Here is a 25,418-nt window from a genome sequence, read left to right as displayed (position 1 = left end):
ATGTCCCCAGCTTGTTCCTTGGGCAGCAGAGGAGAGGGTGCCTGAACTGGCCTTATTCCACAGCCACACTGATGAATATCTTGCATATCGCCATAGACCGTTCATCTGGCGATGGATGGAGATAGAGACAGAGAACCACATTGGAGCAGTGAACTGAGCTCCCAAGGTCCAAATTAAGATCATAAAGAGGGAGAACATGAGCAAGGAAGTCAGGACCATGAGGGATGCGTTCACCAATGGAGACAGTGGGACTGATCTAATGGGAGCTCACCAAGACCAGTAGGACTGGGACTGAATGAGCATGTGATTAAACCATACTCTCTGAATATGGCTGACAATGAGGGCTGACTGAGAAGCCAAGGACAATGACACGGGGTTTTGATTCTACTGCATGTACTGGCTTTGTGGGAGCCTAGTCTGCTTGGATGCTCACCTTCCTAGACCTGGATGGAAAGGGGAGTACCTTGGACTTCCCACAGGGCAGGGAACTCTGACTGCTCTTTGGACTGGAGTGGGAGAGGAAGGGAAAGGGGGAATGGGGGGAGGGGGAAGGACATGGGAGGAGGGGAGGAAGTGGAAATTTTTAATTAAAAAAGAAAACAATGAATCATAATTAAATAACATTTAATTAAAAAAACTCAAGGTTCTGGTAACATTCAAATTATGTAAATAATGTTTATAGTATTGGTGTAGGAGGTCCTTCTGTTTATGTGTTGCTTTCATTGGTTGAATAAAGAAACTGCTTTGGCCTAGGTGCTAGGACAGAACTTAGGTAGGCAGAATAGGCAGAACTGAACGCTGGGAAGAATGGCAGAGTGGCAGAGGCCATGGATATCCTGCCTGAGACGGATGCTAGTTAGAATCTTGGCCGTAAGCCACAGTCAGGTGGCAATACACAATAATGGAGATGGGTTAAACTAATATGTGAGAGTTAGCCAATAAGAAGTTAGAGCTAATGATCCAGGCAGTCTTTAAATGAATACAGTTTCTGTGTGATTATTTCGGGTGTAAGCTAGCCGGGCAGCCAGGACAAACAAAGGGTCCTCCTCTCCATGCAACATAGTATCTTAAAATGCACAGAATAACATTAAGAGGTTCTTTTTGCCTCTGTTTCAATATACAAAATAATTCTGAGCCCAGAAGATTCAAAAGTAAATGATGAAGGCACTTATGAAAGTAGGAATAAGCAAAATAAACAAAGGACTTCTAAAAGCCATGTTCTTGAATTAATAGAATTGAAATTAACTTTCCTGACAAAACTAGTCATATATTTTAAGTAATTCTTAGAACTACAGCTCACAGTAATGAGTAGGCAGTCTATGTTTGAATATCCAAAACACAGTTGCAAGTACTGACAAAAAGCCTCACACTTCACAGAATATACACAAAAATGGGTATATGGGTATTCACTTTAAAAGTGCCTTATCCAATCTTACCAAAAGCAATCTACAGATTCAATGCAATGCCCATCAAAATCCCAGAAAAATTCTTCACACACCTCAAAAGAACGGTACTCAATTTCATATGGAAAAGCAAAAATCCCAGGATAGTCAAAACAATCCTACACAATAAAAGAACTTCTGGAGGCATCACAATCCCTGACTTCAAACTCTACAGAGCTACAGTATGGAAAACAGCCTGGTATTGGCATAAAAACAGACAAGAGGATCAATGGAACCAAATAAAAGACCTGGATATTAATCCACACGCCTTCAAACACCTGATTTTTAACAAAGAAGCAAAAAACGTCAAGTGGAAAAAAAAAGCATGTTTAACAAATGGTGCTGGCATAACTGGATATCAACATGTAGAAAAATGAAAATAGACCCATATCTATCACCATGCACAAAACTCAAGTCCCAATGGATCAAAGACCTCAACATAAAGCCAGCCACACTAAACCTTATGGAAGAGAAAATGGGAAGTAGACTTGAACACATTGGCACAAGGAACCACTTCCTAAATATAACTCCAGCAGACACTGAGAGAAACAATAAATGGACCTCCTGAAACTGAAAAGCTTCTTTCTGTAAAGCAAAGGACACGGTCAACAAGACAAAAAGATAGCCTACAGAATGGGAAAAGATCTTCACTAACCCCACATCAGACAGACGTCTGATCTCCAAAATATATGAAGAACTCAGGAAATTGGTCATCAAAAAGAACAAATAAACCAATAAAAAAAAAGTGGTGTACAGACCTAAACAGAGAACTCTCAACAGAAAAATCTAAAATGCCTGAAAGAAACTTAGGAAAGCAAAGAAAACCAGTCCACAAATCACAATCCCAGAGAACCTAGACAACAATGAGGAACCTAAGAGAGACATACATAGATCTAATGTACATGGGAAGTAGAACGTAGAAAAAGACAAGATCTCCTGAGTAAATTGGGAACATGGGGACCTTGGGGTTGAAGGCGAGAGGAGAGGCAGCGAGAGGAGCAGAGAAAAATGCAGAGCTCAATAAAAAACTTTTAAAAAGTGCCCTATCAGCCAGGCAGTAGTGGCGCATGCCTTTAATCCCAGTACTCAGGAGTCAGAGGCAGGCAGATCTCTATGAGTTCAAGGCCAGCCTGGTCTACAAGAGCTAGTTCCAGGACAAGCTCCAATGCCACAGAGAAACCCTGTCTCAAAAAACCAAAAAAAAAAAAAAGTGACTTATCACAGAAACAGTATTCCAGAGGTTATCTGAATTGAATCCTCAATCAAGTCAATTTACTGAGAGATTCAGCAGCATTTCAGGTATTACACAGAGAAAGTGCCAAGGCAAATCCAGGCCTCACCTTTACAGCTTCAAGCAAGGTCTTTCTAGGCCTCCAGTCAGGAACACCTCTGACACGTGTCTAGCCTTGGGGGTTTGTTTACCTTAGTCTCAAGGACAAATTCTAAAACCCCTTTCTTCTATCCTTAAATTCAGAGACAAGTGGCCGAAGCTGCCAAGTTCAGCTGCCTGCTGGGGCTAGAACATGGCACCCTCATTCATACAATTACATCTTTCTATCCTTCACTGTCTAAGCTGGCTGTACTAAAATTGGATCTCCAGACCTGGTTGGCCTCTGACTCAGAGATCCACAGCCTCTGCCTTCCCAGTACTGGGATTCAAGCTGTGCACCGCTACTCGGCTCTCAGTTTTTCTTTAGTTCTTTTTCACAAGTTGGAAACTTAGCTGGTGGGGTCTGGCCCTGAGCTCCTCTATTCCATTTCTGTTTACCTCCTTCAACACAGGATTTAGTTTTATTCCACTTTTTGGTGTTCCTTTACTCCTTAAATTTTACAATTTGTAATTTACCCTTTTCAGCCTGCTCCTTTTTTATTATAAATCTTCAATATCAAAAAACAAAGTCTATTAGACTGTTTAGAGATTTCCTCTGATAATGTTGTGGAGGGCCGCAACCACATTCTCCATTGCTTCATGGGACAAAGGTAGAGATTGACCGCTGTGACCTCAAGGTGTGGTGGTACACGCCTTTAGTCCTGATGCCTGGGAGGCAGAGGCAGATTGACCTCTGTGACCTCAAGGTATGGTAGTACACACCTTTGGTCCCAATGCTTGGGAGGCAGAAACAGGCAGACCTCTGTGAGTTCAAGGTGTTGTAGCACACGCCTTTAATCCCAGTGCATGTGCTTGGTAATTTACTACTGCTGCGTCCCTGCCTGCTTCCGAGGCATCATCTGGGATAATGGGCAGCGGACCAATCCAAGAGTGACACATCAGAAGCGAGGACTGTTTCCTTTATAAGGGCTGGGTTCCCCTCATTCTGGGTCTCCGCTTTGGAAGCTGATGCTCTCCCTCTCAAGACGCATTAAAGCTTTACTGCAGAAGAATCCTAAGTGCCCCGCTTCGTTCTTGCTGGCGAGAAGGTAGGGCAGGACATAATGTAATTAATATAAAACTCTTCACTTTTGCCTCAGGCATACTCTTCAGATAAGGGCAAAAATGACCACTTTCTTCACCAAAATGCCGCACAAGAGTGATCTCTAGGCAACATACTAGAATTCTTTGCTGAAATCTCTTGAATGAGTCACCTGAGGTTCAAACAACTTTCCTTAGTCACTGAGACAAATTCCAGTCCAAAGATGCCAAGTTCTGCTGCTTATTGGTTCCTTCTTTTTAATTATATCTTCACCAACTTTCTTTTTTCGACGGTTACCTTCGCTGCCTAAGCTTGGAAATTTTGAAACTTGATCTGTAGACCAGAGTGGCCTCAAAGTCAGAGAACTGCCAGTCTCCTTTCCAAATGCTGGTATTAAGGTGTGAACCACCACACCCAGTTCTAAGCTTTTCTTTAATTTCTTTAGACAAATTGGAAATTTAGCTGGGTGGGATCTTGCCCTGAGGTCACCACTCTGTTTATTCCACTTCTTATCTATTTATCTCCGTGTTCAGCTCACTCCTTTACATTATAAATCTTCATAAAAGTTTCCACTAATAATCACATGACAGAGTCTATACTAGGCTGTTTTTGAGATTTCTTCTGCCAGCGTAATTAATTCAAAACTCTTTACTTTAGCCTCAGGCAGACCCTTGGAACAAGGGCAAAAAAGTAGCCCCATTCTTCACCAAAACATCAAGAACGATCTCTAGCGCTACCACATACCAGAATTCTCCTCTGCAACCTCTGGAGCAAGGCCGCCATAGTTCATCAAATCACACTCAGTACCACTCTCTTCCAAGCCCCTATTAGTAAGGCCTATTGAGCAGCATTTAAAGAGTTTAACCGCTTTGTAGACAAAACACTGTATACATAATAAATAAAATCTCTCTTTTTAAAAAAAAAAAGAAAGAAAATGAAAAAGGAAATAAGGACTGCGAGGGATGCTATCACCCACTGATACAAGGGGACGGATCTAATGAGAGTTTACCAAAGCCAGTTGGACTGGGACTGAACGAGGACGTGATCTAACCAGATTCTCGGAATTTGGCCGGATTCTCTGACTGTGGTTGGCCCGAAGTCTTTCTGAAAAGCCATTGACTATGACACTGGGACTTGTTTCCTCTGCATATACTGGATTTTGGGGATCCAGTCTGTTTGGACCTGGAGGGAGGGGGGGAGGAACTTGAACTTCCCACAGGGCAGGAAACCCTGACTGCCCTAAGGGACGAAGAGGGAGGAGGAGAGGGAGTTGGGGGAGTGGGAGGGTGTTGGGAAGAGGGGCGGAAATGGAAACTTTTATAATTTAATAAAATTACTTTCAAAAAAAAGATAGTTTTAAAAAAATAAAATAAAGGAAAAAAAAAGAGTTTAACCGCTTTGTTAATCCTCAGCCCCAAGGTCCATATTCCTTCAAAGAAAGCATGGTTTGGTTTTCGAGGCAATACTCTACTGCTGGTACCAGCTGGTCTTAGCTAGAGCTTCTACTGCTGTGACAAAACACCAGGACCAAAGTCAGTTGGGAAGGAAAGGGTTTATCTGGCTTACGTTTCCACATTTCTGTTCATCATTGAAGGAAGTCAGGATAGGAACTCAAACAGGGCAGAATCCAGGAGATAGGAGCTGATGCAGAGGCCATGAAGAGGTGCTGCTTACTGGCTTGCTTCCCATGTCTTGATCACCCTACTTTCTCATAGAACCCAGCACCAACACCCCAGGCATGTCACCTCCCACCATGGTCTGGGCCCTCCCCCACTGATCACTAGTTGAGAAAATGCCTTTGAGCTGGATCTCATGGGGACATTTCATTAACTGAGGGTCCTTCCTCTCTGATGACTCTAGCTTGTGTCAAATTGACACACAAAACCAGCCAGTAGTATTCTTAATCTAGTCATTTAAATATTTTACATTATAACATTCACTTATTCATTTGCATGCATGCATACGTGTACATTCATATGTCATAGTACACATGTGGAAGAGATCAAAGGACAACTTGTGCAAGTCAGGGGTCCAAAAGCTCATCAGACTTGACAGCAAAGCATCTTAACTCATAAGGCCATATTGATGAAGTCCTCTTTTTAAAAAAAAAAAAAAATCGACCATGAAGGAAGAGGAAGGGGAACCCAAAAAACAGAATATGGACTGTGACAGATGAATCTAATTGTATTTCAGAATATATCATAAACTCTCTAAGAAGGAACAGACAAAATGATGCCCTACAAAATTTTGAAAATGTTGTTTTGACTACAAATGACTCAGAACCATACATAAACACTATATTGTAGTTGATAAGGGATTGGGTCTTTTGACAAGATAGAAATGAATAATTCTAAAACTATTTTAAGCACAGACTACATCAAACAATGTACTACAAATTTGCTGGAGAGAGAGGGTACATATAAGCAACCGGGTAAGCCAGAATGAATCTAGAATGCAAATCTAGATTACAGACATCAGTACGGAATCAGCTAAAAGTACTAACCTAATATATACATATATAGAAATAACTATAGTGTACACATATAATCCATAAATACATTTTCTAGTTCTTTCTACTGAATGAACTGAAGATCAGTCACACACCAGTGGTATTCAGCCTCTAGATCTTAGTTTTAATTATCATTCTCCAGTAAAAGAAATCAAATAAAAATGGCTGATTCCAGCGTTGAGTCTACAAATACATAAAACTGCAGCATATTTATAGGGTCCCAAAGTAAAATAAAGTACTCAGGAAAAAAAAAGGTCAAAAAGACATAGAAGCCTATCTAGACAAAACTATTTAAAACAACAATAATAATATTGTATAAGGTTATGACCCAAAATATAAAATATCCCTAAATCCATATAGATACAAATGGATCAATGAATGAATGAATGAACAATGAGAAAGAAGAGCTAAATTTCCCCCAAACAATAATTGTTATAATTATGCTGGCCTGCTCTGTCATCTGGGTGCCCTGTCCCTTTAAGAGACAAGCTCTGATCACTTATAATCTCCCCCTTTTGGCCAAGGGAGTCTCCATTCTCTCTTCCTTCCTTCTTTGTCCATTCTTCTGAAGAGGCAGCCTCTGTCTCCGTTCTTCCCCCACCCCTTCCTCTCTCTCTGTCCCTCTAGCTCCCACCCCCACATATCCCTTACTTTGCAGACCCTTCCAATACGGCTAAAAAAAACTCTCCATAACCAAGTTCTCTCTGCATGGCATATCTGCCTGTCTCCCATCCTCTGTGGGACGTGCCAGGGTCACTAGATCTATAAATCTTTCATTGGTGCCGTGAGATTTACAATTTTAGGCAAGAGTCACCCTGGCAGGCCCCAATGCAGGTGGGAGAAGATATGGAGGGTGGGAGAGAGACAGACCTACCATGCAGAGAGAGCTTGGGTATGAAGAGTTTATTTAGTGGGTATTGGGAGGGTATGGGAGAGTAGGGTATGAGAGGGTAGGGAGTATGGGGAGAAGAAAAAGAGGAGCAGCTGGGGGGGGGGGGAGGCAGAGACTGCCTTTTCTGAAGAACAGATAGAGAGAGAAGGGGAGATGATGCAAAATCAGCTTGCCTTGGTGGGAAGGGAGATACTGGGAGTGAGTGGAGCTTGTCTCTTAAAGTGACAGGGTGCCCAGATAACCGGACAGGCCATCATAATCATAATTATAACAATAATAGCAACAAAAATTCAAGGGTTAGAGGTTTAGTTCCATTGGTAGGGCACTGGACTAGCATGTACAAAATCTTGGGCCAAGCCCCAGCACTATGGAGGGAAAATAATACTTTATGTAGAGATTCATACCATCAAGGAAATAGAGCTTAATTCCCATCTCTTAAATGTAAACCACCAGTAAGATTTGCATTAATACACATTCAATCAAAAAGAGACAAAACTTCTGTTAGGGGGTTAGTAATGTAGCTCATAGAACAAGCTCCCTTAGTGCTATGTCATTCACTTTGCACCTTGAGTTACTGTCCTGTTAGCAGAATGAAAGAGGGGGAGCAAGCTTGTACAGAGTGGAGTGCCCTTGGCAACCAGACAGTATCAGCATGTGATGTGCCTTATGTGAACTAGGTAAAACACTGTAGAAAATTCTGTTTGGACAATGACTTGGATAAAGATTTTAATTAAAAACAAACAAAAACACTATTTCAAGAAGTTAACATTCAGGGTTAGAAGATTTAGAATTAGAAGAGTTAGGCTACAATTCTGACTTTTCTAGTTATAATTTGGATTATACTTTAGGCAAGCTACTTAAACTTTCTATAGTTCAGGTCCGATAACCATGAAACAAGAATAAACATTTAGCTAAACTAATTTTCGTGGGATTCAATGGAATTATGATTATACTTTGAATTCTATAAAACAATAAATACAGGTGATGTGTGATCATTTATGTACTGAAGGAGCTGCTATAAATTTAGTTAAATTTCCAAAGTATTATTTTAAGATTTGCAGTGAGATGGCTCAGTGGGCAAAAGCAATTGCCATAATCTTGGTAACCTAAGGTCAATCATGGGAACCCACATAGAGGTGGAAAGAGAAAACTAAGTCCACAAAGTTGTCCACTGACATGCATGCACCATGGCATACTCACCCTCTCAAACATACATCATACAAACACATGCAAACATGTGAATACACAAACACACTTAATGACAATAACTAAAACAAGGGTTCAGCCAGGCCCAAGGCTGCACACTTGCAATTCCAGCAGTAGGTAGGCTAAAACAAGAGGCCAATGAGTTCAAGACTAGCCTAGGCTATAGAGTAGACTCTAGAGAGATGGGGGAGTTTCAAAACAATCTAAATTGGTTGAAGTTCCAATAATTAACTGGTTCCCTTACATCAATTTGTGAATTTTACCAAAGGGACCTTTTAGTTTTGTACTAACTAGGCCATCAACTATCATCCGACTTTCTTCCTTTCCTGACAGAGGGCTACTTGAAGAAAATGGCTCAGTTTTTAATGAATGCCTCAGCCTCTGTTTATTTTTTCATTGAAGACAGAGTGGTTTCTGCACCTCATCTACTTAGTAAACTTTAAACAAAGTAGGCATGAAAGACTTCCAAACAGACAAGCATTGTGATCACAAAGGTCTTCCAAAATCCTTGTAAGTTCTTCATTTTACTTGAGAGTTGGGACTCTGTGAGCTGGGCCTGTGTCAGCCATCTGTGACAAACACTCTCCAATGACACCACACCCTACATCTGCTGGCACAAAGTATACTTTTACTTGTAGATAATAAGCTAACTTATTGCTTTTAACAGTAATGGTAGGAAGCTGTAATTTTGGGTTTTACTGACCACTAAGAGAAAAACCAAAACTACATGATTCTTGTTAGAAATGGATTAAAAATTAAGAACAGAACCATATCTTAATAATTAAGCTAAATTTGATGAGGCCAAATCTCAAAAGTACCTATCACCAAGATGGGCCAAGACTGTGTCAAGGAGATTACATTATCAAACTTTAGCAATGCAAAGCACATATCTTACACCAAAGAGAATAAGAGATAACATGGAAACACGGGTTCAGGTTGCTTTGTTCCAATGGAGAAGCGGTTAAATGAACTTTTATATTCACAGACCAAAAGCATATTATACATGAAGACATTTTCCAAATATATTGGTGGAAACATCAGATATTTGGATTACAGCAAGATGGAAAATACTGAGGTACAGGTTTTATATGTTAACTGATAACATTCTTAGCTTTGGGTTGCTGGAAATTAGCAGTCTACTATATTAATAGACTCCAAAACTTTGTTTCCAATAGCTAAAAGGATGTTAGCTGAGATACAGATATGGGGGATTGAGAGATGGATATTATTAAAAAGACTACAGACGGCCCTAGGTCATTTGGACTCTTCACCTGCAACATTCCAACACTCCACAATCACAATGTGTAATCAGTCCATCGACCTCATAGAGTCTTTAATCTTAACATGAAACCACTTTCATGTTGAAACATGTTACTGGGTACAACTTAAATCCATATCCCTGGGCCTCAGTCACTTATAGTAAGCTTAAAGTAGGCCATGCTGGCACTGTGGACATGGGTCAGACAGTAAAAGTGTCTGCTACACAAACATGCAGACCAAATCTGGAATCCCAGCACTGATGTCTCCCTGTTACCACAGCATGATCCCTTAAGTTCACTGATCAGACAGCCTAGCCTAATCAGTAAGCTCCAAGTTCAGTGAGAGACTCTACCTCAAAAATTAAAGTGCAGAGGCTAGACAGCTGGCTCAGAGGTTGAGAGCACACTGCTGTGCAAAGGATCTGAGTTTAGTTCCTAGTGTCTACATCAGGCAGCACATCAGCACCTGTGACTTCAGCGCCAGGAAACTCAGTGCTTTCTCCTGTCTCCTGTGGACACTGTACCCCACACAGACACACACACAAGTCAGTCAGCTAATAATTACCTGAAACTCCAGCTTCAAGGGATCTGATACCCTCTCCAAGACTCACTGAAATCTGTGCACATGTGACATCCACTCACAGACACACATACTTATATATAAATAAAAAGAAAATCTTAAAAAGATTCTGAATGCTTTAACAACACACCACACACACACACACACCAAAAAGAATAAAAAGTTGGGTGCCACAGTACAAACCTGTAATTCCAGCACATGAAGGCAAAGACAGGAAGGTCCCTGGGCTCACTGGCTATCCACTCAAGCTTAATCAGCAATCGCCAGGTTTGGTGAGAAAATGACTACTTCTCATGCATCCATCTAAAAAAGTTCAGACTTTTTCAAGTAAACTATTGATGTAGGTGGGCTTTCTGTTATGTGTTATTTTCATTGGTTAATAAAGAGACTGCCTTGGCCCTTTGATAGGACAAAATTAGGTAGGCGGAGTAAACAGAACAGAATGCTGGGAAGAAGGCAATGAGGCAGACGCCATGGAGCCAGCCACCAGGTCAGACATGCTGAATCTTTCCCGGTAAGCCACCACCTTGTGGTGCTACACAGACTATTAGAAATGGGTTAACCAAGGTGTGAGAGTTAGCCAGTAACTAACTCTCTAGAGATAATGGGCCAGGCAGTGTTTAAATGAATACAACTTGTGTGTTGTTATTTCTGGGGCTAAGCTAGCCATGCGGGAGCAGGGTGGGACGAAAAGCAGGCCTGCCCGCAGCTCCTCACTACAAACTATAAAATAGATAGATAGAAAGACAGACAGACAGATGGGTAATAGATGGTAGGTAGATAACAGATGATAGACGGATGTGAGATATATATATAGATATATATATAATGTACTTTAGATAATTTTCTTTTGATGGTGGTGGTGGTTTGTTTGGGGGTTTATCTGTTTGTCTGTCTGCTTGTTTGTTTGAGACCAGCTTATACTACATAACTCATAAAATCCACACCTCTGACTCTTGAATGCTGCAATTAAGGGCACATACCACCACACCCTGGTTAATTTTTAAAAGACAAAAGAGGCTGGAGACTTGACTCAGCAGTTAAGGACACTGACTGTTCTTGCAGAAAAAAAGAGTTGATTCCCAGCAACCATATAGAGGCTCACAGCTGTCTAAAATTCTAGTGCCAGGAGATTCAACACCCTCTTCCAGCCTTCTCAGGCAACAGGGATACATGTGGTATCCAAATATACCTGCAGACAAAACACCCATATGCATAAAATAAGAAAATAGTCATTTAAAAAGACAAAAGTAAGTTGGTCATGGAAGTAGAAATTATATAATAAAGAATTTTTCCTATATACCAGTTAAACAACAAGGAGCTTCAAAGGGATAATAGTTCAAGTGTAACAAATAGGATGGTGTTTAAAGCAACCAGAATAATGAGGTCTAAGCAGCTACACCTTCTGACAAGCGTACCATTATCTGTGAAATATAAGGCAAGTGTTATGGCATGGACAGTTACACTCATTCTCACTTGAAGGCAGCTCAATACACCTGATGTGATGGCACAGGCCTGTAATTCCCGCACCTGGGAAATGGAAAGAGAGTGAATCAGAGTGCAAGGTCCTAACTAAAACCATGTCTCAAAAAAAAAATAGCTAAATGCTTTTAATGTCTACTCTGTTAAGTGTTAGAATGATGATATGGTAGAAAAAGAAAAAACAAGGACATCAGAATCAGACAGAAATTAGTTCAAACAAATAACTTAGTTTCTTACATAACTAACCTTAGATAGGTCAACTTCTCTGAATCCAAGCAAAACTTTGGGGGCTAATATGAGAGTTAAAGTTGTGTTTTAAGTTTTAATTACTGTGCTTAAAAGATCTTGAAAAGAAAATGCCTCTAACCTGTTAGCCCCCACTTGCCCAAGGACAGATAAACCTGTAAGCCCCACTTGTGCAAGGGCAGATAACTTCCTGGAATGCTGGGGTCTGTTGTTGATGTAAGATAACAAGCCACATATTTTCACTTCTGTAAACAATATTGGTTGCCCCAACTGCACAGGAGGTGCTTAGTCACTTGTGGCTGAGACTTGACTGCCTGTGTACTTAGGCAGGAAGTACATCAGGATGGATGTTTGCACCCGACTGGACAAAGGAAGCACATAGCCTTCTAAGTTTTTCCTTTATAAACACTGAAACTAAGGTGATTGCCATTCCACAGGAATCCTGGGTATGAACCTGAGCAGTGTCCATCATCCTGCTCAGTATATAATAAAGTTTGCTTCAAATTTGGCTCAAAAAAATGTGGTAGAGGTCTTATTCTAGGTCAGTGGGTAGAATTAACTTATTAACAATAAGTTTATATGTGACCTCTAACAACAGATAAATAATGTAAGTAAAGCATCTGGCACATGAACTAAAGCACAGCACCCCATCGCCAGGAGTTCTCTTCCATCCCCTCTCTCCAGCACAGACTTTTTACTCAGTGGAGTGTTGTTTACACTTCACAGGCTGTCCCTGGGGAAGGAAGTCAGGTTGGCAGCACTGGCTGCTGCCCAGTACAGTTGAGGTTTTGACCATTTCATATGCAGTAATAAGAATATGTGCACCATCACATCATCTCTTCTCATCCCACTCCTGCTTTACTTTTCAAAAATGAAACACTCCTGCTTATTGGGGTTTTTTTTTTTTAAATCTGTTTCTTATCTATCTTCCCTAACACAAGTACTATAAAGGCAGGCACTCTGGTCCATGGTGTACTGCAAATATAAAGTCCAAGTAATTGGAAAATTTCTCAGAAGTAAAGACAATGAAAAGTATTTTAAAAATAAAAAGATCAGGAGCTGGAGGTACGGCTCACTGGTTAAGAGAAGTTACCGCTCTTGAAGAGGACCCAGGGTTTGGTTCCCACCACCAACACAGTGGCTTACAACCATTTTTGACTCCAGTTCTAGGGGATTCAATCTCCTCTTCTTCCTAGAGAGGGCACCAGGCATGCATGTGGTGTACATACATACATACAGGCAAAACACTCACACATATCAATATTTTCATTTTTAAAAAGATTAGTCTGAATAAAATACTAGTAGCATTGTCCCTGTTGTTTTATTTCCTTTTCCAGACCAAAAAGAGTACATACTCTAAGTAATTTTCAAATGCTGAAATTAAAACAGCAATCTACTCTGCATCACCTAGCACAATTAATTAAAATAAAGGGGCTAACATGGCAGTATATGCCTTTAATCACAGCACTCAGGAGGAATCTCTGAGTTCCAGGCCAGCCTACTCTACATAACGGGAACCAGGCTAACCAGAGCTACAGAGTAAGATCTTTTTCTCAAAAGAAAAAAAAAAAAGTCAAAATTAAACCAAAGGGTTGGTGACATGGACCAGAGGGCAAGGGTGCTGGCTACCAAGCCTGCTGCCCTAAATTTAATCCCCACGTGAGGGAAGAGGAGAACTGGATTCCTCAAGCTGTCCTCTGACCTCCACAGGCACACCATGGTACATGCTACGTGTATGCCCCACAAATACAAATTACATAAATAAGTATGTCAATAAACAAATGTAAAATAAGTAAATAAAGTACAAACATTTCCATATAAAAGATAATATTCATAGATGTCTAGATGGAACACGATCCAAGGCAGAAATCTTACCATCCTTAATAGGAGAAGTACTTATTTTAGAATTATAGAAAAGGAAACAAATGCTATCCCTTATTACCATATTTTTATTTTACTATTTTGGCTTACATGCACAGTCCCACATACCTTCCTTCATAAACTTTACCTGTATGAAGTAACATCTGCAAACATTCCACAGAGTTGTGATAAGCTGCTTCGTGAATTGGCATCCATCCCCTGTTATCAGCAACATCTACACTTCGACCTTTTTTGAGCAGTTTCCTTAAAATTTTAACGTTGCCTTCTCTGGCAGCAAGTCCAACTGTAGAGCATGTGCTTGAGTAAGCCTCCGTAAAATCCATCCTTTTGATTAGTCTATAAAACAAGGCAGAGAGACAGTACTAGTCAGTAAAACATCACTGAACTAGATACCAGCACATCACAGTGGGCCTGTCTTAGCATCTCCCATGGGAAAAGAGGAGACTCTGTCATGCCACACACAGCCTCTGCTAGAGCCCACCCCAGATGTCTCGCAAGTCAGTTCCTAGCAATATTAGTTAAAATATCAAGGTAGTTTTTACTGTTCAATCTTCCTCCTCTAGAAATGTCAGATCTTTCCTATGGGCTCCCTATTCACACCATACCAAAACTCAGAAACTCCACTATTAACCACCACTTGTAAATTCCACTTTACTACCTCTGTATGAAACAGTTAAACCCAAAAAGCCTTTTAAGATAAAAAGAAAGAAATGAATAGTGTCTACCGAGAAAAGCAAGGATAAGTAGGGGTTCTCGTTTTCCTACTCTTGTTGGTCCTTTCCAGAAGGGGATAAACACTCGGGAGCTCAATCCTTCAAAGTGTCTCACTGAATGAATACAACAAAGGCAACAAACAGTAGCGAGCCAGCCAGCCCAACCTCACACACAAGATCACTCCCTCATCATAGTCACCGCCATTCAAAGCTCATTTCATGTTCTCTGGCAATTAAAGTCCCACACAGATCTCCGCACAGGACTCTCACAAACCATCAGCATATGTTGGGCTGAGATTCAGGATTCTCAGGGAAATGGTTAGCTCCTAAGAAGTAACCTTCTCAGTACTATTCCCATCCCACATTTGATTTCTCCTAATGGCCGTTGGGGGAGGACGCTTGTCTGAAAATGCCAACATATCTAGTCCAATACTAATTAAAACTTTCTAGAACCACATTCTAAGTAATTTGCCCAAAACAAAGTTTGAAGAAAGAGGTTAAAAACAAGCATCAAATAATTTCAATAAACTTATGCATGGTCACCTTCAAAATAAAACAGTTGAAGTTGATTCGATAGCCAAACAGTTAATACAGCTATGAATTAATATAATTGGGTAGAAAGAACCATTACAGTAAGTGAAGATATTTATAAACTAACATTCAATTGTTCAATTAGCAGTTATTTTTTTTTTAAGCACAAGCTAAATGATCAGTAATGAGGACTATACACTCACACAGATCCTATCAAACTGCTTACAGCCTCACAGAAATGATAGCTATATGTGGTCCAATACAGAAAATATAAAGTGTCATAACAGTAGAACAGATTGAAAGTCATATAAATAAAGAAGAATCTGTGTCTACTTGGTGAGGGATGTGAGCTGTGCCATATTTAACAGGGAAGATTTCTAAATGAGACAATGGGCAGAAGAGCATTACTAGTCAGAAATGGAAAAATCGGAAACAAAAAAAGAAGGTGCATAAGCAAAGGAAAGGGACAATGGGGAAGATAAGCCTGTCACTTTGGAAGAATGATTAAAGAAACAAAAAACAGTAGAAAAATAAGATTACAGAGATAGCTTCAGGCCAAATTGTAGGATACTGAGTGCTAACCTATGCTTTTCGGAACCATACTAACTTCTTGACAAAATAATTACAAGTAAAAGAAAACAAATAACACACTAATGATTTATACATGTGTTCATTTAGATAAAAGAAAACCTTTTCTATCCTGAAAACACACACACAAGGACTCAACTTTAAAAATAAAGAACAATATTTGAGTAAAAACAGGTAGATATGAGTCCCTGTCCAACATTTATTGGTTTCCCTCTTAGCTACAGTGTTAATAAATTCAGGACAATACATAATAACCTGAAAAAATAACAGAAATTAGTAATATCTCTGAGCTCCTCAAAGGAAAAAAGTAGTCTAGGAAATATCTGCAGTAAGAGCAGCAGCCTTTCCACCTCTAATGGCAACTCTGACATGAACTCTTCGAAAGACAAATCCTGTCACAACAACTACCTATGCTCTAGCGACTCCAGAACACTTTCGAGATAATTATGGAAATTTGGATATAGGATATTTGATGTTGCAATTTTTAATAATTTTCTAAGCTTCTAAAGACATGTATATGAGTTCAATGTTAAGAACCTTTGCCTGGAATATATGCTTTAAAAACCCCTATGGTTTAAGAGAGTTGTTTTGTTTCCTTACTATTTAAGTCACTGTAACATCAGTTATGGCAACATTACCTTGTTTTTCAATGAGATGTCAACGAAAGTCATAAAACAAAACTCATTCTGGTCTTTCGGGTGTGGAGTGTGAGTGTTTATGTGTGCATCACTTAATTTTCAATGTTTGAGCAAGTTAAATACATGACACATTATAATCTAAAAAATACAAAGTACACAGCGCAAAGGAAAACAATGAGTACAGGTTTTCCAATAGTCCAATAGTCACCTGGGATTCTACAGATTTTCCTACTAGAGCTTTTAAAAAAAAAAATTTAAGATGCCTTGCTATAGTTCTGCAAGAATAAAGCTACCTGGAACGGGAGGCAAAACAACAACAACAACAAGAAAACAAACCCCCCACACACACACAAAGAAAAACCTTAAGCATTTGAATCTAGATACAACGACCCTACTCAACAATCCAAGTTAAGTACAGTAAACAATGTACATCATCCTCCAAGTTCCCCATTATCAAACAAAACAGTACCCATTCATCTGAGAAAGGGACTTTACACTGCATTGTAAAGACCAATGGTGGAGTTTAAGTAACAGGACAGCACAACTGCTCTTCTCGGAGATGCAGAGAACGTTAAATATGAACACGACTGTTCTTGGCAATTTGATACATAAGCAGCTTCCACTAGAATCTAGTTGCTCTTTCACCGGCATAAAACTACTGCTATAAAATTTCTGCTTCTTATACGAATTACCCTTGCGGGTTCTGCTACTCAGGTAGCTGTTATATGTGGGCAGTTTGCCAATTTTCAAGTCACAACAAAATGCCTACGTGCGCCTACGTGCCAGGTGTGGTGCCCGTAAGTGTGTCCTGTAAGACAGCACCAGTCACGCCTTTTCTCTTTTACCCACTCTCTTAGAGGGAAAAAAAAGGGGGGGGGGCAGCTCCAACCTTAGTGTCACTAGTCTCTGAAGAGTTGTGGGTAATGTAGTTCTCCCAACCCGCCCCGCCCCTCGATTTTCCTAGGTTGCAGAAAAGATCTGTGGGTTCACAGAAGCTTTGAAAAGGATCCGGGAGACTGCAACCCCAGTGTGCTTTGCGCTTCACTCGTGGCCAGCGCGCCTGCGCTGGCTCGAGCAGCCGGTTACTTGCGTCAGCAGCAGTCCTGCTCTCACGCTGTGGTACCAGCCAGGGTTCAGAAAAATGTGGGTGTTTGGTTACGGGTCCCTCATCTGGAAGGTGGACTTCCCCTACCAGGACAAGTTGGTTGGTTACATCACAAACTACAGCCGGCGCTTCTGGCAAGGCAGCACTGACCACCGCGGGGTTCCCGGCAAGGTAAGCAGCCAGCGCCGATTGCCCACCTATTGGGCAACCTCCTAGACCACCTGCCCACGACTCTCTCCGGAGCGTGGGCACCCTGAAGTCGCTTCAGAAGCCTGCCGTTAGTTTCTTAGGCAGAAGGCACGGGCATAGGCCCACAAGCTCACACAAGGCTGCAGTGGCCCTTGTCTTGGCAACCTCTGTCTAACCACAAAAATTAATAAAGATTCATTTTCATAACATGCAAATTCGTTGATATGTCTGCATTATGCCAGGCTTTTACTGGTTTGAATTTATGTGAGCCTGTGAATGTCTAGGGTTTATCTTTCCAATGTTTTTATTTAAAAACACAAAGATTATAAAAGAACTAATTTCCAAGGTTATTTCCAATTTTTATGCCCACGGTGATTAAGCAAAGTTATGTGAGGTTTGCAATTTGCTATGAGTAATACAATGCAAAATCTACATTACTTTAATGGTTCCTCCTCCATTAAAGTAATTTTCTTGGATTATTAATAAATTATTAATAAAGTTCTTTTCTTGGATTATTAATGTGAAATACAAATCGTTTTATCTGTTTTTCAGTTTGTCAATATGGGTTCAGAGAACTAGAAGCAGCTCATTTTTATCAAACCAGCTTTGCATTGGCTGTAAACAACTAATTTATGAAAGAAAAAAGAAAACAAGTATGAAGTAACTAGTAACTTGTTTGGTTAACTTCTAACCTTTGGAGGACTACATTTTTAATGCTTCTATGTTCTCTAAAATACTCTTAAAATTCACTTACTCTGCTGGTATAAGTCTGTAATCTCAAAGAGGATCACAAATTTAAGACCTGGCCCTCAAACTCAGAAATTATAAAGTGACTGGGGCTATAGCTTAGTAGTAGAGCCCTTGCCTAGCACCTGTCAGGCTCTGAGTTCAGCACCATTTTAAAAAATAATCTAAAGTACAATATTCTGAAATGCCAAAAGCCAGTCATCAGAAGAGATTCTTGAAAAGGGAAAGATCAAGGTTCTGAAATAGTATGTACCTACCCAAAAGACACAGACTTGAAATCATGAAAAACATCTTGAGTTAGAGCCACCTAACTCAAGTTTGTCAATTAGACTTTCCTGGCCTACTGGAACCCAGAAAGAGAGCAAATGTTTATTTACAGGCCAACAGAAACATCATAACCAAAGACTTTCCAAAACTATCATAAAACTATTCAAGGCATTAAAGAATTAAACCAAAGAAAATGCCTTTTGGGTATCAATTTTGATATATATAAACCTTAAGGTAGGTTTTCATTTTAATGGCCAAGCATTAAGCAGGCATGTATGTGGTTATGACTGAATATTTTACTACTTAAGATTAACCAAAATATATGTTTCTTACATAACACATCAAGGTATGTGTATTGCCAGGCAGACTGCTGGTAAAAAATTGTCTAATCAATACACTAGTTCTTTAAAAGTTCATGTTGTTATGCTCTATGTATCACTTTAAAAAGTAAGGCTAGAGATCAGGTATAGATTGATGCATGCCATTAATCCCAGCACTTAGGAGAAAGAAGCAAGTGGTTCTCTGTGAGTTTGAGGGCAGCCTGGTCTACATAGTGAGTTTTAGAACAGCCAGAGCTACATAGTGAGACCCTGTCTTGTGGGGGGGGGGGGCTATCAAACTTTAAAAGGAGATGATACATTTTAATAAATAAGGCCAGTGATATGGCTCATCAAGTAAAAGACAGAAATGCCTCCTACGAGGTGCCCTCTGATCTCCACATACAAGCTGTGGCACAGTGCACACACATAAAGTAAATAAATCTACAAAAATAGAAAGGGGAGAAGAGATCGATAAAAGCCGCTGTTTCTTTGCACTTAAACTTACTGAGACTTCAGAAAAGAAACCTAGGGCAGGGAGCTGCATCAACTAAGAGTTTTATATCTTTTATTAAAAGAAAAAATCCATCCTAGAAAATTAAAGGAAATATTTAGTATAGATATGTTCCAAGTATAGTATTATGTTAAAGAACTAGACAAAAATATGATACCTTGACTTCACTTTTTTTTTTTTTTACATTTATCTAAATACTAACCATCTGGACAAGAATACAATCAGCGACAGAACTATTCAGCAACTTAGACCAGCTCGGGTATTACTCAGGTACTTACAAGAAGGCAACAGAGATATAAGGTTTACTTCCACATAATACAGCAGAGAAAATAGTATGTTGGATTTCTTTCTAAGTTTTTGTTTGCTTGCTTTTAGAGACAGTCTAACTATGTATTCCTGGTTGGCCTGGAAGTCACTATGTAGATCAAGCTGACTTCAAATCCAAGAGATTCAACTTCCTCTGCTTCTTAGATAGCTGGGATTAAAGGCCTGTGCCACCATACCTGGTTCCTAATTTACTTAAGTATATATTTATCACAAAACTGATTATTTCTCAACAAAGTAAAAATTTGACTTAAAGAGAGATTTTCTCCAAAATATATCATAACTACAAAGCAGGAAGCTTGTTTTATCTTGTTTTGCTTGATACAGGATCCTATATAGCCCAGGCTGGTTTTGAATTTGCTGTATAGCGAACATGACCATGAATTTCTGAGACTCCTGCCTCTATCTCCAAAATCCTCTGAGTACAAGTGTAAACCACCACAACTGGCAAAGGGATCATTTTAATGAGAAAACTGTGAACATTTACTAAATCCTTAGCTTTTCTAGATTAAAAGTATTCCTTATCACCCAAATAAGTCAAAACACAAATCATGACTTATTAATAAAGCATCTTCAAATCACATTCAGCTTGAAAGACCTCTTCTTGACTTATGGTGATGCACAGTTGTAATCACTAAACTGAGGAGGCTGAGACAAGAGGATTGTCACTTTGGGGCCAACCTGGGAGACACAGCAAGATCCTGGCTTGTCTCAAAAATGAAGACAGGGAAAGAGGGGCGCACCTTGTAGCTCAGTTCATACTAATCCCTACTGCTACATAAACTGGGGTGTGGGACAACCTTACTCCTATATTCAAGAGATAGAAGCAGGAAGATCAGAAGTTAATTCTAGATCATCCTCGGCTACATAGTAAATACCAGGCTAGGCTAGGCTACGCAAGACCCTGTATTTAAAAAAAAAAAAAAAAAACCCTCTTTCAGGAAACCAACAGAAACAGCTGACCTGAGCTAATGGGAGCTCACTGACTCTGGGCTGACAGCTGGGGAACCTGCTGCATAGGACCAATCGAGGCACTCTCAATGTAGTGGACAGTTCTGTGGCTTTGGCAGGCCCTAGGGCCACTGGCAGTGGGACCAGGATTTATCCCTAGTGCATGAACTGGCTTTGGAGCCCATTTCCTATGGAGTAATACCTTGCTCAGCCTAGATGTAGGAGTGGCTTGGTCTTGCCTCACCTGATATGTCAGACTTTGTTGACTCCCTATGGGAGGCCTTACCCTTTCTGCAGAATGAATGGGGAGGGGGGTGACTATGATTGGTATGTAAAATGAAAAAACTTTTACATTAAAAAAAAGACCCCTTTCTTCCATTTCATTGCTCTCTTATCAAAGAAAGCATTTACAAACATATACTATTTTCCAAAAAATGCTGAAACTTGGAGGGGAAGGTGGAAAGGAATGGTGTTTGTACTTTAGCAAAGCGTTTTTGGTTTTATTCTGTAAAATATCTTGAAAGATTTAAAGCCACAAAGCTATTCTAGGCTTTCAATGGAATAAGAGAAAGCAAAATAAGAGGCAAGCAGAGAAATCTCTTAGACAACTGAGTGACAGAAAAGAGTCAAACTGCGGTGAACTAACTCTGAAGTTAGAGCTTGCAGAGAACCAAGTCCAGTTCCTAGCACGCACAGTGAGTAGCATACAGTTCTAACTCCAGATCCCAGAGGATCTTCTGAGCTCACAGGCACTCCCCAAACACAGAAACAGGCATATAGTTTTTAAAATATTTACTTATTTAGAGTGGGGAGTAGTGGACATACACATCATCTTAAAAGACAAAACCATCAAGAACTGGATAAGCTGGGCGGTAGGGGAGTTCTGCAGGCATGTCTCATTCTGCACTCCATTTCTTCCTCCTTCCATCCCATACACTTTGCCAACCTAATATTCCCAAATACTTCTATTCTGCCAGTCACCTGCCACCCAAGTGCTACAGGTTTCAGTTTCTAATTTCTCCCACATCTCAGCGGCTTCTTGTTTTCACTCTTCCACTAACTGAAGTTCTGCCTTTTTTTAAACAGCCCAAGGCCCCAAATAGGCAAGTATCTACTTCTGCTGCCAACACCACGAGCTCTCCATTCCCCAAACTCTGCTCTCTGGCTCTACAAATCTGACTCCATGCCATATTCAATCATTTTTTGAATCATCTCTCTTACATGGAATGCTACAAGCAGCAGTCTGGGAACAGTGAGACAGAAAGATCACCAGGAATTCAAGGCAAGCCTGGGTATATAGTGAGTTCTAGGCCAGCCCAGGCTACAGACTGAAAACTATCTCAAAAGAATAATTGATTAATTAAAGTTAATTAGTTAAAATGCACTTAGTATTGCCTAGTCCTAACAGATAAAGTTTGTCTCATATAAGAACAGCTTAAAAGAAAAATAGACCAATTCTCAGCCAGGCATGGTGGTGCATATCTATAGTCCTAGCACTTCACCGAAAGAAGCAGGAGAATCCGGAGTTGAAAGCAAGCCTTAGCTACAAAGCAAGTTTCAGACCACTCTGGGCTATATGAGACCTAGTCTCAAAAATAAAAACATAGATAAAAACAATGTCAGTTCTGGTATTAGCCTATCAGTGACTCAGTGTACATTCACTTATGAAGGTCTAAAAACAGCTACCTTGAAGCACCCTTTAGCATAAATACAAAGGTAAAGGTACCTCATAGCTACAGGAGAAATTCACTCATTCACTCATACCTGAGACCCAAATATCGCCTAGTAGTGTTTCTGAAAGCATCAACCAATAGTTTCACTAAGCATGCTATTACAAATACCTATTATTCCGTTCCAGACCTAAAGAATCAGATCTGGTAGGGGTGTGGCCCAGCAATGCTTTAATTCATTCCCTAAGTAAAATCCTTCTTACAATAGGTATAGTAAAACTTTATTCTATGACTAGTTGCTAATGTTTAGTAATTTAATGAACTTTAATTCAGAAAAAAAATATTTTCTACCTTTTTCAAAACAGCCTGGAAGAGTTGTGACTCTTGTTGAAGATCCTGGGGTATGGTATGCTTATTTTTTACATAGTATTAAATAAAATATGAGCTTTCTGCATTTTAATAATCAGTGAGATTTTATTGGTCATCACAAAAAATTTGTATTAAACTAAGTGTAGAATTCTTTTCTGTATTTGCTTTTTGGTTTTTGTTTGTTTGGCTTGGGGGGGGGTTGTTTGTTAGCTTGTTTGGTTTTGTTTTTTGATTTTGTTTTTCTATCTTTTTGGTTTATTTATTGATTTATTTGGTTGTTTTGGTTTTTAGAGCCAGGGTTTATCTGTGTAGCCCTCGCTGTCCTGGAACTCAGTTTGTAGACCAGGTTGGCCTTGAACTCAAAGAGATCCACCCGCCTTTGCACCCCAAGTGCTGGGATTAAGGGTGTGCGCCATCACTGGCTGCTTCCTTGTATTTGTAGAGGGTTTTTTCTATTTTCAGTGTTTGTGTAAAGTGAGTCTAGAAAGAAAGTTAAAATCAGAAGTACAGTAACAACAAAATACAGCCAAGTGATATGTAATCTCCTTTTTAACTCTTCTAAGTGAGTATGGTGACTGAGGATTTTGTGATCCTCTTTCATATTAAAGGGAACAGGCTCCCCACAGCTAGGTTATGACTAAGAATTAATTAGAATTCTTATAGTTCTGTTGAAATTTGCCTGGAATCAATTATTTTTCAACAACAACCAAAAAAAAAAAACCCTAAAAATTTCTTAACTGATTTTATAAACAACACTTGTTATTATCAGACGAATTTGAAGTACTCAAAACTTTAATGGACGGTGCCCACTTTCTTTACACTTTAAACTTGGGAAGAAATTTATACGAAACTAAACTCAAGCAGCATCAGGAGTATCACCTGCCAGGCAAGGCAGAAGGACCAAAGTTCAAGGCCAGCCTTGTTCAAAAAGCTAGTCCTTATCTGAAAATTAAAATAATAATAGTAATAATAAAAACCATTAGTAACTCTACATATAGTCTGTACTTAAAACCTTCTAGAGATTTATAGTGGGAGAGGCATCTAAAAGTCCCTTATCCTCAAACCAATAACTGTAACTTCTAGACAACAAATGGCACTTTGCTTCCACAGAATTTCTTAATGACCAGCAAACACTTGGTATTAGCTTAAAAATAAGACCTTATGTACAAATTTGATGGAATAGACCTATCATTCTTTGCTTGATATAAGTCAATTACTTAGTCAGAATAAAGGTTTTAAATGCTGTTTTCCTTAACTGTTTGCCATCTACCCCTTTGAGGCACTTGGAAACAAAGTTCCATTGACTTCTAAGACTACAAAATATCCTAGGTCATAATGTATCTTCCCCTACTTTGATAGCCTTATAAATACAAAACAGTGATTTTTTTCATTTTTCAACAGGGCAGTGTATGGGGTGTTGCTTACAAGCTACCAGTAGGAAAAGAAGAGGAAGTAAAAACATACCTGGACTTTAGAGAGAAAGGAGGCTACAGAACTACAACAGTCATTTTTTATCCAAAAGATCCTACAAGAAAACCATTCAGTGTTTTGCTCTACATTGGAACGTGTGACAATCCTAACTACCTTGGTCCTGCGCCTCTGGAAGACATAGCTGAACAAATTTTTAATGCAGCTGGTCCAAGTGGAAAAAATACAGAATATCTTTTTGAACTTGCCAATTCCATTAGGAAACTTGTGCCAGAAGATGCAGACGAGCATCTCTTCTCTCTGGAGAAATTAGTAAAGGAACGTTTAGAAGGCAAATAGACCCTCAGTAGCACAAAGCCACTAGCTCCTCCAACAGGCAGAGCTTTTAGCCCTCAGAAAATAACTTCAGTACAAGAGAGCAGTATGATTTGGACATTCTTACTTGAAGACCTTAGTATTCACTGTTATAATTAGAGTATCATCTAAATTTACTGTTTATTTACAAGTGTTCTAAAACATGTTCAGAAGATTTGCATACAGAGGAAGAAGGAGTTGAAGTTATACAAGTGATTTTCTAACCAAATGACATATGAACATTTGTTCATTAGAAATACAGGTTTCAAGTCACTTCCTGTTTTTATCAGAATAACTATGGTTTATAGTTTATATGCTTAAAATAACATTATTAGAAATATATGGTATAGATATATGGTTCCAGCACTGATTGTTAATTTCCTTATTATTTCAGATTAAATGAAAGTCAAATTTAGGCCAAAAGAAATTGAGTTTGTTAACATAAAATTTTCCTTGGAATTATAATGTGTTATCTTCTCCTTTTGAGGGAAAAGGCATTTTATTAGAAAGAAAAAAATCTAGCACGAATTATGTAAATCACATCCACTAATGATAATGTCATTTACTTTGTATTTATCTCATAATGAAACTGGAAAGAGAAGGTTTTCTGATAATTACCAATTAGTGGAAACATACTGAAAATGGTGTTTGAAACAGGTTTTACAATTATAATTTCTCAAATAAGTGTCATTTCCTGATTATACTATGTACATTTTGTCACCTATTTATGTAACTACTTAACAAGGAAGCTAATTTTTAAATTATTGACTTATAAAATTAGCCTTGATTTAAGCTAATTGGATGA

The 25,418-nt window shown here is 39.3% G+C and overlaps 2 protein-coding genes across 6 annotated transcripts in view; one reads left to right on the top strand and one right to left on the bottom strand.

The window, feature by feature from the left end:
* The window catches only part of Asb3 (ankyrin repeat and SOCS box containing 3), a 128,428-nt gene that overhangs the window by 93,600 nt on the left and 9,410 nt on the right, over window positions 1-25,418 (bottom strand). For all 4 annotated transcript variants that reach the window (XM_085692334.2, XM_085692335.2, XM_085692336.2 and 1 more), the window contains one exon: window positions 14,036-14,244. In XM_085692334.2, coding sequence (XP_085548460.1) covers window positions 14,036-14,231 — 196 coding nt within the window. In that variant the 5' untranslated portion in view covers window positions 14,232-14,244. Of the gene's footprint in view, window positions 1-14,035; window positions 14,245-25,418 lie in introns of those variants that run through there.
* Window positions 17,401-25,405, top strand: Chac2 (ChaC glutathione specific gamma-glutamylcyclotransferase 2). 2 transcript variants are annotated; one of them, XM_048427588.2, is made up of 3 exons: window positions 17,405-17,654; window positions 22,828-22,863; window positions 24,233-25,405. In XM_048427588.2, exons 1-3 carry the CDS (start codon window positions 17,520-17,522, stop codon window positions 24,596-24,598), a joined length of 537 nt encoding a protein of 178 aa, XP_048283545.1. In that variant the 5' UTR covers window positions 17,405-17,519; the 3' UTR covers window positions 24,599-25,405. The 2 variants fall into 2 exon arrangements, with proteins under 2 accessions (XP_048283546.1, XP_048283545.1); XM_048427589.2 differs by lacking the exon at window positions 22,828-22,863 and having other exon boundaries at window positions 17,401-17,654.

The sequence above is a fragment of the Myodes glareolus genome, chromosome 8 (assembly GCF_982192425.1).
Source record: "Myodes glareolus chromosome 8, mMyoGla1.1, whole genome shotgun sequence".
NCBI classification, from domain to species: domain Eukaryota; kingdom Metazoa; phylum Chordata; class Mammalia; order Rodentia; family Cricetidae; genus Myodes; species Myodes glareolus.
Note: the sequence above shows the minus strand (reverse complement) of the source record. Positions and strands in the feature narration are given on the sequence as shown.

Bases quoted from the DNA above. Each gene is read 5' to 3' on its own strand.
- Chac2 (XM_048427588.2), top strand. From the start codon at position 17,520: ATGTGGGTGTTTGGTTACGGGTCCCTCATCTGGAAGGTGGACTTCCCC. The intron at 17,655-22,827 runs GTAAGCAGCCAG...TTTTCAAAACAG, and splicing joins ACCGCGGGGTTCCCGGCAAG to CCTGGAAGAGTTGTGACTCT. The intron at 22,864-24,232 runs GTATGGTATGCT...ATTTTTCAACAG, and splicing joins CTCTTGTTGAAGATCCTGGG to GGCAGTGTATGGGGTGTTGC.